The 14,149-nt window shown below is 43.9% G+C and overlaps 1 protein-coding gene across 3 annotated transcripts in view; it reads left to right on the top strand.

Annotated features, from left to right (window-relative positions):
• Positions 1–14,149, top strand: part of SETD7 (SET domain containing 7, histone lysine methyltransferase) — a 45,321-nt gene that overhangs the window by 17,453 nt on the left and 13,719 nt on the right. For 2 of the 3 annotated variants that reach the window (XM_032857344.1, XM_032857337.1), the window contains exons 3-6: positions 2,250–2,451; positions 6,776–6,965; positions 10,873–10,954; positions 13,696–13,813. In XM_032857344.1, coding sequence (XP_032713235.1) covers positions 2,250–2,451; positions 6,776–6,965; positions 10,873–10,954; positions 13,696–13,813 — 592 coding nt within the window. Of the gene's footprint in view, positions 1–2,249; positions 2,452–6,761; positions 6,966–10,872; positions 10,955–13,695; positions 13,814–14,149 lie in introns of those variants that run through there. The other variant, XR_004382648.1, reaches the window with a different exon arrangement.

Here is a 14,149-nt window from a genome sequence, read left to right on the forward strand (position 1 = left end):
CTGCATTTACAAAAACAGGCAACGGGCCATGCTTTGCCAACCTCCCCTGGAAGAAAAAGTTGGAACAGTGAGACCCTTGACCCCAGACCCAGAAACTTTTATTTTGTTTCCTCCGTGACAGAGGATGTCAAAGCCTCATCATTTTTCTGGCCCTGGAGGCCCCAGTTCATGAGATCATGTGCCCCATTGGTCATCAGATTTCATCCAAGCTATCCTACAGACCCGCCAAGAGAGCTGAGCTGTTTGCTCAAGCAGGTGCTGAAAAACATTGCAATCAGTTTTGCTCTCCAGCGCCTTAAGAGTTGACATTTGTGCGCATTTGTCATTTGGGCTCAGAGGGAAATAGCTGTGATTCTTAGTGTTACGAGACTAGCAAGGATGGGCTCGCAGTATAAGGGAGGATGGGACAAGCTACTTAGGGGGAAATATGTGCAAGTCCATATTACTGTTAAGTGATTTCCAAGACCTGTGCTTTGTGGATTTGACCATGACCTGAGAAACATTGGCAGACTCGTGTGTCGGGAGAATTCTGCTCAAACACAGAAACCTATCTGAGCCTCTTATATTTTATCTGGCCAACCTAAATGGGAAGATAGGTGAGTAAGTAGTTTTTTGCACTCTTATATCATTATGTGAGTTGATGAGCTATCCTTCCCCAAGGTTGTTACATATATGTATATATATATAGGGGGGGGCAGGCCATGGGGGGGAGCCTAATGACCATATATATATATTTTTTTTAATTTTATTTTTTTGGCCATGGGGGGAGGCTAATGGCCATAGAGGGAGTCGGATCTCATTAATTCCAACTGGTATAGAATTTTGATTATTTATGCAAGGGCTATGCTGAAGTGCACTCTATTCTCTTCATGAATTTATTCAGCCTGTTTATCATTGGTAGTACAAACAAAACTGAAACAATGATTTCTCTCCGTGGGAGACTACCCATAGTGTAATTACAGTGTGATCAGAGGCTACGGTTATTTAGCTTGTGCTTTTCATTTAACGATCACAGATCATTCTGTCATTCGGTAAGCAAGACGAGACTTTAGCAGGCACAGCCAGGTGCAGCTACCTCAGTCCCTGTGGCCCCTTGGCATGCCATCTATTCGCATGACACAGTATGTGCCTGCCAGCCTCTGCTGTCGTGTTCCTCGTGCTCTCTAGAACCTCCCACAATGCTTGCTACTTACAAGGCACCCTATAAATGTTTGTTAGTTGAATTAATGGGTGAGTGCTATCTGCAGATGTTAAACCATCTTACATGTTAAACATCTTACATGTTAAATTAACATCTTACATGTTAAATTTAAAAAATTATTTGAGCTGCTCTTTCCCTTATTGCAAATGGCCGTACAGAGAAGAAATTTTTGGTCAAGTTAGTTTCATGGTATAATGGCCTTTGAGAAGCTAATCCTGAAAACATATTGAAATGCCAAAAGTGTTCTTTGGAGGGGAGAGACAGGGAGGTTCTTGTAAATTCACCATGAGCCGCACCCTTGTGAGTTTCTTTTTCTCCTTGTGGAAGGAGGGGTCTCAACACCATGAGGTTGCTAATGATATTAACAAGGTTCAGCTTGAGGTCTTCCTTACTTGCCCCCATTTGCCCTGATCATGTACACACACACACACACACACGTGTGCACATGCCTATACTTAAGTAAATCCCCATACATCATCCAGATAAATGGAAGGGATTCTTTTGACTGGATATCAATTATGGTTGTCACACATAAGTAATACATTAATGACTTCGATAAATATGTAGATATTTACATTCTAAACCACGATTGTATTATTAAAGACCACTGTATACAGGCCATCTGAAAGAGCCTGAGAACCCAGTGATGTCTGGACCACTCTTGAGGGAATTAAACATGGGTGTTTTATTTATGAAAAGGGTACTGCCACCATTTCTCTTGCCCGGTATTGGTCTGCATCAGCCTTGAAAACATATTAGATGAGGCTTGGTCTCTCAGTTTCCACCTGTTTTGTTCTCTTTATTTCTGCTAGCAGAGAAAAAACGTGAATGGGAACTGGGAAGTTAAGAATGAAATCCCCCCCTGTCCCTAATCCCACCCACATCTCTGGAGTATTTTTCCTAGAGATGTGGGGAATTCAGGAGGTGCACTGAATACGGGTCAGCAGCGAAACAGAGCTGGGCATGCAGTTCCTTGCATGTGATCCTTTCTTTTAAGAGAGTGGAGTCATGGTCTGACTGTTCCCTTTTGTTCTCCCTTCTCTCACAGCACCCTGGAGGGGTATTATGTGGACGATGCCCTGCAGGGCCAGGGAGTGTACACTTATGAGGACGGGGGCGTGCTGCAGGGCACATATGTAGACGGAGAGCTGAATGGGCCCGCCCAGGAGTATGACACGGATGGGAGATTGATCTTCAAGGGGCAGTACAAGGATAACATTCGGCATGGAGTCTGCTGGATATACTACCCAGTAAGCCTGGTGACTGTTCCTTTTGCTGGAATGTAACATGGGTTAAACCGATGCTTTGGCTCCTGGCAATAAAGAGTAAAATGTATCCTCTGTGTTAGAAAATGTGAATCTGTGAAACTGGAGAGTTGCAGGAGCTGAAGCCCCCAGCTGCTGCTGAGGTGTGCCCCTCCCTGTTACTTGCTGTCCTCCTAGACTGTGGGTCCTCACAGCCACTATTCATTCCTCCTCGGTGTTGTTCTGGAAAGGAATGAATAGTCATGATTCAAATAAATTGAAACTAAATGGCTTTATTGTTCCACTAATAAATATAAAAAATATATGCTTTTTACAAATATTCTTTTGGGGGGGCGCCTGGGTGGCTCAGTCGGTTAAGTGTCTGCCTTCGGCTCAGGTCATGATCCCAGGGTCCTGCGATCGAGTCCCACATGGGGCTCTCTGCTCAGCGGGGAGTCTGCTTCTCCCTCTCCCCCTGCCTGCCACTCACCCTGCTTATGCTCTCTCTTGTTAAAAATAAATAAATAAAATATTTAAAAATATGTATATATAGAAATATTATTTTGGTATATAGAAAGAGATGGTGGAATAGTTCATTGTTGCTATTAATTTTATTCTGGTTCTCATGCAGGAGACCTGGCCCAGCAATCTCCCATCTTCAGGGACGTACTGCACTATTATTAGTTGCTCTTACAACCCTACTCCTGACTTTATAAGTGATTTTTGGCTTATGTTGCTTAAATTAAGGTGATTAAAATTAACTTGCCTTTGAGTATTTGATAACATTTTCCAATACTTTTGGAGTTTACTAGAGCAAAATGATGTGGCACAACCCATGGGGTTGGGAATTAATGTTCTAATTGTTTGCATCTCAAATAGCCCATCCGTTATTAGTGAATTTTCAGAAAATGTGCCAGGAAATAAACCTTAGAAAATATTTTGTTTACTATTTTATTTTGTCCGTGGCATCTCGCTGATTTGAGGCAGTAGAGCTTGCAACTCTTGATCTTGGAATTATCAGTTCAAGCCCTGTGTGGGATATAGAGCTTACTTAAAAAAAAAAAAATAATAATAATAGTAATATTTTATTTCCTCCAGAGCTTCAGCCAAAATACAAAAGCATTTTTCTTACTCTGAACCCTATCTTCTTATGCTTAAAAAAAGTTAATAAAAACAAATGATCTATTACATGTGTAATAGGAAAAGTAGCCCCAGCTAAATCTCCTTACACATTATTGTTCTTTAAAAACGGGTTATACTCTAGGGAACAGGGCTTAAGGAAAGAAGACTGTAAAACATGTTTAAAATAATGCCCAAAGCAATGACATATCTTCTTGGTAGGCTCTGCAATAGATCCAAAGTCCTTTCGGTTACTGCCTCTAAGGCAGGAAGAAGGACGTGGTGGCGGTACTTACCAGCTTAGGAAGACTGAAACTTTTGTTGCCTTGTGAGGAGGCCGGGGGAGCATTTGCTGCCTGGCACCGGGGATCTGCTGACATGACAGTGAATCATGAAGTCAGAGAATGTGGAACCCTCTGTGGGAGCCTGGGTAGAGGAAAGAGGCAAAATGGGGATTACCAGAGCCTCCTCCCACCTGCTATATTACTTATGACGATGATCAATTAAAGTCTCTCGAAGAGATGAAAGATGCACCAAGATGAATGGATCCAGTCCACTCAGTGTAGTTGTATCTTGACGCCTAAATGGTGTGCCTACATTTTAGCCTTTGGTGTTAATGATTATCTTATTAAAGGCCAAAAGGAGACTCTGCCTTGGGAAAGAAGCACTAGGGAGATAGGAGCATCCAAAATTAACTTGGAATAACACTTGCTTTATATATGATATCTGTTGGCAGTGAGGGAGCTAATCACTCCCTTTTCCCCCTGGATTCGGATTCAATCGAGACACCTGTGTCTCTAGGTGTCAGAGATCAAGGTGGGTTTATTCTAATGGCAGTGGCGGATTGGAGATAGGGTGTGGACCTGAAGTCAAAATGGGCTTCTCTGCTCCCCCCCCCACCCCGCCCGGTGAACTAAACAGTTGGACCAGCAGCACATAGAGCTCTAGAAAGTTGCAGGTCTCCCTGGGGGGAGTAGGGCCTGCCTGAGGGAGCTTCCCCAAGGAGAGGACAGGACGGGAGAGGGGGACAGGTGCAGCCTGCAGGCACCGGCAGCTGCCAGGACAGCGTGAGTGAAAATGTAGCAGGACCTCTGGGAGCAGCTGGCTTTATCCTCTTAACCCCCACCCAATAAAGAGATGGGTGTCACTGGGTGTCAGACCCTGCCTGCTCACTAATCAAATGAATGATTCCTTCTCCCATGAAGAGGAGCCACTGAGCAGAGGACAGAAGGCAGCGCCTTCCTCCTCGACGCTCCCCGACAGCAAAACAAGGACGTTTTTGTGATCTGGAGTCAGAGCAGGCAGGGAAAATCATGATTGGCCCTGTAGTATTTATAAGCTTACTCTCAGGATAGCTTATGTCCTTCAAATTTTTACCTTGGAACAGTGATGTCGCTTGGGTGGCTCAGTCAGTTAAGCGTCTGCCTTCGGCTCAGGTCGTGATCACAGGGTCCTGGGATCGGGCCCCGCATCTGCTCAGCAGAGAGCCTGCTTCTCCCTCTGCCTGTAGCTCCCTCTGCTTGTGCTCTCTCTATCTCTGTCTCTCTCTCAAAAAATGAATAATCTATTTTTAAAACATATACCTTCTTTTCAAAATAAAAGAAGAATCTCTGCTTTATCATACTAGACAAATACATTCACCACCTCCTTGACCAGAAGTTTAAGGTACTTAAGGAAAAAAAAAATGTGAGAGCCTAGAAAGACAGAATTCTGCACTAATAAGGAGTGACAGTGGCTTACGTTAGTTACAGCGTGTTAGGAGCACAAGTGTGCTAACACCCTTCAGCTCAGTAATCACCACTGAAAGCCTGAAGGCAGATCTTACAGAAAGTATCATCCCATTTATGCTGGCTTATTAAGAATTAACTCTGGGAGGAGAGCAATTAGATAGCTCTAATGCACTTTCTATGCGTTAAAAATGCTGCCAAATGTTTTTCTTTCTAAGCAAGTGCTGTGGTTCATTTTAAAATTCATGACCCTTTTTCTCCAAAGAGCAATTAGACTGTGGTGAGCTGTAGAAATCATGGACCTGGTGTTATTTATTCCTGCCCTCTCTCAGTAAGCAGCATTTGAGATCACTCAGAAGCCGTCCTACACCACTGACTTGGAGTAGCTGTTTCTAGAACCTTTGAGTTGGAGAAATAACCAAGCTTTCAGAAGATGTCGTGGCATTACTGTTGTTATATTGAACCCACATAGGTCTCAGATTTTCAGTTATACCATAAAGACCCTCTGCATGGGGAGGAAAAAAGGAAATGTCGCTTGGACCCTAGATTCAATAATTTTTTGATAATGTATTAGCTTATTTATTAGATTATTGAACTGGTAATCCCAGTTCAGTTCAAAAAGCATTTATGGATCACCTACTGTGTCCCTAGCACTTACCAGGATGCACAGTTATATCAGAGCCTGTGCCCTAAAGTATTTAATAACCCTTAGGAATGCAAGCAAGCGACAGTTAAGCAGAAAATACAGCTGGCTTCTCTCCTGGAAGGAGACAGAAGGGGGCAGTAAAGAAAGGAAAGTGGGAAGAAAGAGGTGATGGGGGAGGGAATCAAATTTAGTTGATTTTTTTTTTCCCTTTTCCTTGTAATGCCATAGAAAGTGACAGTGTAGGATTCTCACAACAGCAGTGACCACAGTCCTTTTGTTTATCTCCTAGGACATGCAGACAACACTCTTTACTCACATTCACTAAATTAACTCTTAGATACATTTGAACTAAAGATTTTCCTAATGGACCTGAAATCCAAAAATCCCACATGGAGAAGTGAGATGGTATGAACAGCGGGTAAAACCATCTTGCTCTAGCTCCTCATCAGGTTGGGTGTGGGTCCACAGTTTAACACATAGTTACACCTCCTTTAATAGTTTGTAACTAATATTACAAGTACAATGCACTTGCTTCTTAGATAATGAACCAAGATGGAGTGTCGATAACTTGTCAGGATTAAAAAGTGGGGCTCGGTCTCTGACTCCCTAAATTGGGTTTCTATGCTTTTCTGTGTGTGTAACTTCTAGCAGTTTATTTGTATAGGGCTGGCTGGGGAGGTATGCATCATGTTTTTCACACTCACTTTGAGCTTTGAGCTCTTCAACTGTCATGTTAGCACTATCAATGACGGCAGTATGTAAGAAAAATTCCTTGAAGTCGTGTCCTGTGGATAAATACTACATATAATGTTTTCTGGCTTTTGGTTTCTCCTGTCAGGATGGAGGTAGCCTTGTGGGAGAAGTAAATGAAGATGGGGAGATGACTGGAGAGAAGATAGCCTATGTGTACCCTGATGAGAGGACAGCCCTTTATGGAAAATTCATTGATGGAGAGATGATAGAGGGAAAACTGGCTACCCTTATGTCCACTGAAGAAGGAAGACCTCACTTTGAGCTGATGCCGGGAAGTAAGTCGGATCTGCTTCATATGGGTTGCTCTAATTCCAAAGCAGGTTGTTAGGGCATATTTGAGAGAAATGAATTTCTTTGTCTAGACCACTTGAATCATGTATTAATCAGCCTTGCTGCATAACAGACACGTCAACACCTCACATACAGGTCAGCTGGCAAGCTGTACTCCAGCCGGTCTAGGCTGGGCTGGGCTGGGCTGGACATGGCTGGACTTGAGGCTTCTTATCTTACTACACCTTATACGTCTTAATTTGGGGGCCCAGTCTGAAGGGACTTTGGTGACCTGGGTCAAGATTTTCCCAGGTGGGCCCCAGGAAGCCAGTGCATGAGTAGCCACCTGTGCTGCTTCTGAAAGCTTAGCTTGAAATGGACACCATGTCACGTTCACCCACGTTTCACTGTACAAAGCAGGTCACACAGCCAAGCCAAGTATCAGTGAGATGGGGAAATAGATGCCACACGTTTCAGTAGCAGGTGCTAAAAAGTCAAGATAAAGGCATAGCTGTATAATTCTGAGACAGGGAAGAAGCGAAAAGATGATAGCAGGAATTTGGTGAATTTCAAAAGGTTAGATCTCAGAAAAAACTGAAATACAGCTTAATGATATTAAAGAATCAAATTAGGTAAATCTCTGGGTTGGTACAAATTGTAAAACTGATTCAGCCTGAGCTCTGATTGGGAAAGATAAATCCATGTTGGTATCCCCTGCCTCCTTCAGAGCCCAGTATCTCCACGGGGCACGTGGTGGGTACATGAGTGAGTCCGGTGGAATCGATATTAGAAAAAAATCCTATTTCCTTTTAGAAATACAGTATGGTATACTAAGCATTTTTTTTTCTGAGTATAAAATTATTTACTGTAGAACGTCTGGGGGAAAAAACAAGGAGAAAAACCAGGATTTTGTATTTTGGGTAGCATAACAAAATCTGTTTAAATTGGTCTGATTCCTTGAAAGCAAGATATGCCTGTGTGTCTAATCTAAGTTAGGTTATACGGAGAAAAGAAGGAGAGAAGAGAATAAATCTATGCATTAATTGTTCTAAATAATATTTAGCTCTTTGTGATCCAAAGGAGAATTTCCAGAGGAGAATGTCCAAAAATAGGAAATCTAGCATTTACACTTAGGTCCAACTTGGTTGTTTTAAATGTCTCGGGTTTTGTGTTTTTGAAGTTAAAAATTGAGGCAGCCTAAATGCAGTGAGGGATTTTGGATTGGATCCTGGAACGGAAAGAAGGCATTAGTGGAAAAACTGGTGAAATCTGAAAAAAGTATGAAGCTTAGTTAATAGTAACATAGCTATGTTGGTTTCTTAATTTGGACAAACATACCATGTAACTTAAGGAGTTACCATTACAAGAAACTGTGAGGAGTATTGGGGTGCCCTGTACTATCTTTTCAACTTCTCTGTAAGTTTAAAAGCCTTCCAAAATGAAAAGATTTTTTTTTTTAAGTGAAACAGTAATCTTCGCACTTCAAATTCTACTCTCTGTGCTCTTCATATGAGTTCTGAACGGAGACAGTGCTACCGTGTTTAGAAGTGAGGGGCTCTGGGCCAGGGGAGGGTCCCACTGGATGATGCCCATTTTAAAACTTCAAAAGTGGTAGAGTGTTTTAGCAGCAAGAGCCGTGAACTTGAGAATCACCTGGTTTGTGTTTCAGTGTGAACATTTACCATAGTGTATGGTCTTGAGCAAGTTATGTATCCCTTCGGAATCTGTTTCTTCATTATAAAACACAGCTATTGGCACCAAGTATACAACAGCATAAGAGAAGTTATTGTTCTCTTTGCATTCCTCTTGGTGTGAGTAAGCAACAGATTTTGGGAAGCGAGGGTGATAATCTCAGAGAGTTATATTCCTGAGAACTGGTCGTGGTGGGCTCACACTGGGTTTTCTTCTTGCCTCATCTCTTTACCTTCTCCACAAAGGAACTCCTTTCTCTGGTAATTCCTGTGCCATCCTAAGGCTTAGCTCGCCCCTTAGAATTAATGTCGGTTAAGGGAATGAATGGATTCTGGTCAAAGGGTGTGGTATAAATTACAGAGGAGAGGAGGAAAAGTAAAGGGTATGCTCCATTGGCCCGGAGCATTGGCCAGTGGCAGAAAAACAGGAAAGGACAGGGTGTGTTGGAAAAGACAGCATCAGCCCCTTGAAAGCAGCCGGGGATGCTTTTCCCATTTGCGTCTGCCCGATCCCTAATGTGGGGCTTTCCGTATAGCTGGCACATGGGACCTTTGTGATGACAGCTTTAGTCTAAGGAAGGGAAGGAGGAGCTCAAGAGATTTTCTGCACAACAGAACAAGTATTTCACAGAAAAGTTTCATTTAAAAATGTGGGTTCTTTTGTCAGCTGACTTCCTTTAACAGATTGTGCATTGGTCCGTTACCAGTTGGTCCCCACTGCGTTTCTCGGCCTTCTGCTGCCCTGCTTTTATGGTGGGGGGCTTCTGCCCCTTGCAGGCCACATTTCCTAGGCTCTTATGCGTTGGCTTCTATCTGGCTTTGGCCACAGGGAGGCACTGGCCAGGAACATGGAGAGGGAAAGCATCAGGGAGAAGCTGTCTCTGTGTCCAGCAGGGTCTCCAAGCAGGGGCCTGTCTCCTGATTCCATCTGCCACCGGGAAGGTTCCCCCCAACATCCCAGCTTCCTTGGCCCGGTATACCCCAGCTCTCCAGGCCCAGACACACCACCTCCACCTTTGTCCCTCCGGCTTAGGGTTACCTGGCTGACAGCTCCTGCCAGTTTCTGGGTTCCTCACTGGTCCCTTTGGCTTCTCAGTTCCTCTGTGCTCCAATTCCCTGAGTGAAATCTTCTCTTCAAAATATGCAAATGGTCTGTTTCCTAGCTAGACACTGACTGATCAGGATTGCTTTTTTTTGTTTTGTTTTAAGATTTTATTTATTTGTTTGACAGAGAGAGAGAGATCACAAGTAGGCCTAGCAGCAGGCAGAGAGAGAGGGAGGAAAAGCAGGCTCCCCATTGAGCAGAGAGCCGGATGCAGGGCTCAATCCCAGGACCCTGAGATCATGACCTGAGACGAAGGCAGAGGCTTAACCCACTGAGCCACCCAGGCACCCCTGATCTGGCTCACTTTTTTAACTTTTAGTTTGAGGCATTGATTTGGGTTTTGTGATTGTACCAAACAAACAAACAAAAACCAAAAGGAGGACCTGATAACTGCAGAGGAGTTGCTTAATGGGATGATTCGTGATGTCTTAGTGCCTAAAAGGAGTAAACCTTCCGTTCTAAAATGTGTTTCTTAGGAGGGATTAGAGCATGGATGTCTTCACTGTGCTCTGGGAAGATTCTCGGAGGCTAATCCTTTGCAGAGAACCAGTGTTAATTCTAGAACAGTTGTGGTCCTTAGTTTCTGGAATAAATTACTGATTGGCTTCTGAACTACCTTTATAGAAATAAGAAGACTTTGTTTTTGCCTTATCAAAAGCAGTTCTGTTCTTAATTCTGGGGAGGCGAATGTTTATTTTTAGTGAAGGGGACAATTGCCAGGGCTGGGTGGTTGGAGTCTACAGAAGGGTGTCTAGTAGGAAGAAAACCAAAGAAAACTCTAAAACCATCATACAACCCTATCTGACCAGAGAGATCTCAAAATTTCATGACAAAGCAGGTTCTTGATTAAAAATTTTTAATTGCATGAGCACTTTGTAAACCATGTGAAGAAAGAAAATTTAAAGGCCAAAAATGGGATTTTAAGAGATACGTCTGAGGGCTGTTCATTAAGACCTAAAAATAAACTCAACGCAAATCTAAAGACCGTGCGTTTATATTGAAGAGTTTATCCTAGTCGGTGTAACTTGAATAACCGTTTTCGTTATTTAACTCCTGCTTTGAAAGCTCTTCCCTAACTCGGTAATCTCTAGATTAAGATTTTCACTTGCTTTTCAGGTTCGGTGTACCACTTTGACAAATCGACATCATCCTGCATTTCTACCCGTGCTCTTCTTCCAGATCCATATGAATCAGAGAGGTAACTTTTTTCCTTGTGGTTTGAACGGCATTGTTTACGGGAAGTTAAATAACCCTCGTGGTGGGAACCAACCCTCCTTTGTAGCCCTCTGAGTAGAAGAAAATATTCATAGAGTCCGAGGAAGAGTGTTTTTATGCTTGTATGGAATCCGTCCCTGTGAGAGAGTTTCTCCACTCAGAAAGCACAGAATGGCCGTGGGTCAGTCCCAGAGGAAACATCTACGTCTAGAGAGCCCTCTAGGCCCGATGTCCCCTTTCTTGGGGCCCTGGTACAGTTGATGCTGCAGCCGCATGCTGGCCTCTAGGGGAGCATTTCAAACTCCTTAAACCTCTGACCTGGGCAGGAACCAGAATGCCTCCTTTGCTCAGCCCAGCCACAGGGGATCTCGAATGCTAGACAATTTCTTGATTTACGAAGGGAGAACAGCAGTGAAGGAAAGACTATAAGAAACCTAACAAGCTTCCAGCTTACGAATGATGGGCTTCTGATTCGATAAGCTCACTCCCCAAGTGTCAAGTCCTGTTCCATTCCATCTTCTCTAAACTCCAGTTGGCCGTTGTGGGTGTGGCTTTCTCTAGTACTTGGCCCGAGATTCTTACCCCCAGCAACTGGCCTGTTCATGAGGAAGAGAGCCCTCCGCAGGTAGTTAGTTCTCTCTTTGCCTCACTCTTCGTAAGCATGGCTTACAAAGCATGACTTCCATTCGCTTCCTGTCCTGTTCCCATCTGAAAAGTGGGCCTCTTCCCTGGTCGAACTGACAGGGCTCACGCCACAATGTCACAATGAATGAATGGCCTCTTTCTTGATACAGAGCCCTGGTCTATTTACAAAGGGAAAGGTTTGGTCTCTTGTTAGCCCCAAAACACAGTAGCGCGACCATCCTGTGTGTCGGTCCTTTTTGTTACTGTCGTTGTGATGAGGCTGTGTAAGGACGCCCTCAAAACTGACAGTGGTTTATGAACGCGACATTTTATTTTACACTCATGGTTCTGTAGGTTAGTCGAGCTTCAGCTCCTTCCGACTGGGCTCGACTTGACTCCTCTTGGCGCAGCTCAACAAGGCTAGACTCCAGATTTCAAGTTGGGTTCGGGTCTATTTCACACGTCTGTGTTCCAAGACTCTAGCAAAAGGAGCAACAGCCCCCTGGGGCATCTTCTGCCCTTGGAGATGAATAGAAACTCAAGGAAGCTGGCAGAAATTCACCATGCGTCTCACCATCCGAGTCCTGGCATGTAGTCCTCCTGCCCATGTTCAAGTAGCAAAGTAGATCCTACGGCCAAGGCCAGAGGGATCCAGGCAGGGGTACATCGTCTCCCCACTCCAAAGGAGCACCACAAGGTGATGCAGCAAAGTACCGGGACCTATAATTCTACCATAGGGAAGGAGGAAAGAGTCGGAAACAATAATGCAGTCCCCTGTAGTCCACAAGAGAAGCAGACAATCCGTGTAACACAAATTAGGGATGACCAGTTCCACCAAAGTGATTACAGCCCAGCGCCCAGAGAACTGATGTAGCTGTTGGTGGGGCACACACGTACTCTCCTATTAAATGTGGTTCAGTAGTCATGAGCGCTGTCTTCCTGTGAATCCAGGGATTTGCAGACTCCTTCTGTACAGAGCCACACTTCCCATATTTGAGGCTTTGTGGATCTCTATTGCAACTGCTCGGCTCTGCTTCTATCTCCCCAAAGCAACAATAGACAACACTAACTAAATAGGGGTGACTGTGTTCCATGAAACTTCATTTACAAAAAGGCGCAGCTGCCAGATGTGGTCTGGGGCCATAGTTGCTAGACCCATGATAAACTCTTCTGTTGGGAAGTGCTTATTGGATATGTTTTATTAATTGTCACTCTTTCGTGTGAAAGATTCGTCTTGGGGCTAAGTTGAAACAGTCTTTCCCTCAGGTTTGGCATTGGCAAGCTTGGGTATAGCTTTAATTACTTTGGAAATGGTTTACTTATCCAGGAAGCCAGTGAAAATACTCAGTCCCTAAAAATGTAAGTTAAAAAAAAAAAACCTTATATCAAGCACTTTCTGAATACAGTGAGACCTTGAACAACACAGGGGTTGGGGCACCAACCCCTGCCCCCGCCCCGTGCAGTTGAAAATGCACGTGTAACTTTGGAGTCCCCAAAAACTTAGCTACTAAGAGCCTGCTGTTGACTGGAGGCCTCGCCGATGACATAAACGGTTGAGTCGCACGTATTTTGTATGTGATACGTGTTACACACTGTATTCTTACCGTAAAGTCAGCGAGACAAAAGAAAATGTTATTAAGAAAATCATAAGGGGGGAGGTGTGCCTGTCCAGCTCAGTCAGCAGAGCATGCGGCCCTTAATCTTGGGGTTGTGAGTTGGAACCCCATGTGGTGGAGAGATTACTTAAAACCTTAAAAAAAAAAGTCATAAGGAAGAGACAAGACATTTTCAGTACTGTAAGTAATCCGCATGTAAGTGGCCTGCAGCTCACACCCATGTTGTTCAAGGGCCAGCTGTGTAGAATGATACCCATATTGGAGAGCGGATTTTAAACACCACTCTTAAAGATACAGGAGTATGAGTTCTTCAGTTTCCAGTGCCAAATACTGTGGTTTAACTTCTCATGCTCCCTCCCTTCCTTCCTCACTGGATTTCTGTGAACCGATGCTTAAGATTCATTAGTGGTACTGATATTTTGGTGGTTGATATAGTGACATATCAAACGAAAAGAACCATGATATGGCCCTTTTTTCTATTTAGGGTTTATGTTGCTGAATCGCTCATTTCCAGTGCTGGAGAAGGACTGTTTTCAAAGGTAGCGGTGGGACCTAACACTGTTATGTCTTTTTATAATGGAGTCCGGATTACACACCAAGAGGTGAGTGGGGTCAAAGTGGAGAATCAACTTGATTGGTTACAGGGCTTGGTTTCAAACACCCTTAATTTTCCTGTTATCCCCTTTATTTTAGTATTCGCTAGAAGTATGAAGGAATACACAGTCTTTTTTTGTAAAATTGATGAGATATTGTCTATAGCAATTGTCTTTGCTATAGCAAAAATACCACACACTGGGGTGCCTGGGTGGCTCAGTCGATTGAGCACCTACCTTCAGCTCAGGTCATGATCCCAGGGTACCAGGATCGAGACCCACATCAGGCTTCCTGCTGGAGGGCCAGGGGGAGTCTGCTTCTCCCTCTCCCTCTGCCTGCTGCTC

This window comes from Lontra canadensis, unplaced genomic scaffold (assembly GCF_010015895.1).
Source record: "Lontra canadensis isolate GAN:19392208 unplaced genomic scaffold, GSC_riverotter_1.0 scaffold1, whole genome shotgun sequence".
Classification (NCBI taxonomy): domain Eukaryota; kingdom Metazoa; phylum Chordata; class Mammalia; order Carnivora; family Mustelidae; genus Lontra; species Lontra canadensis.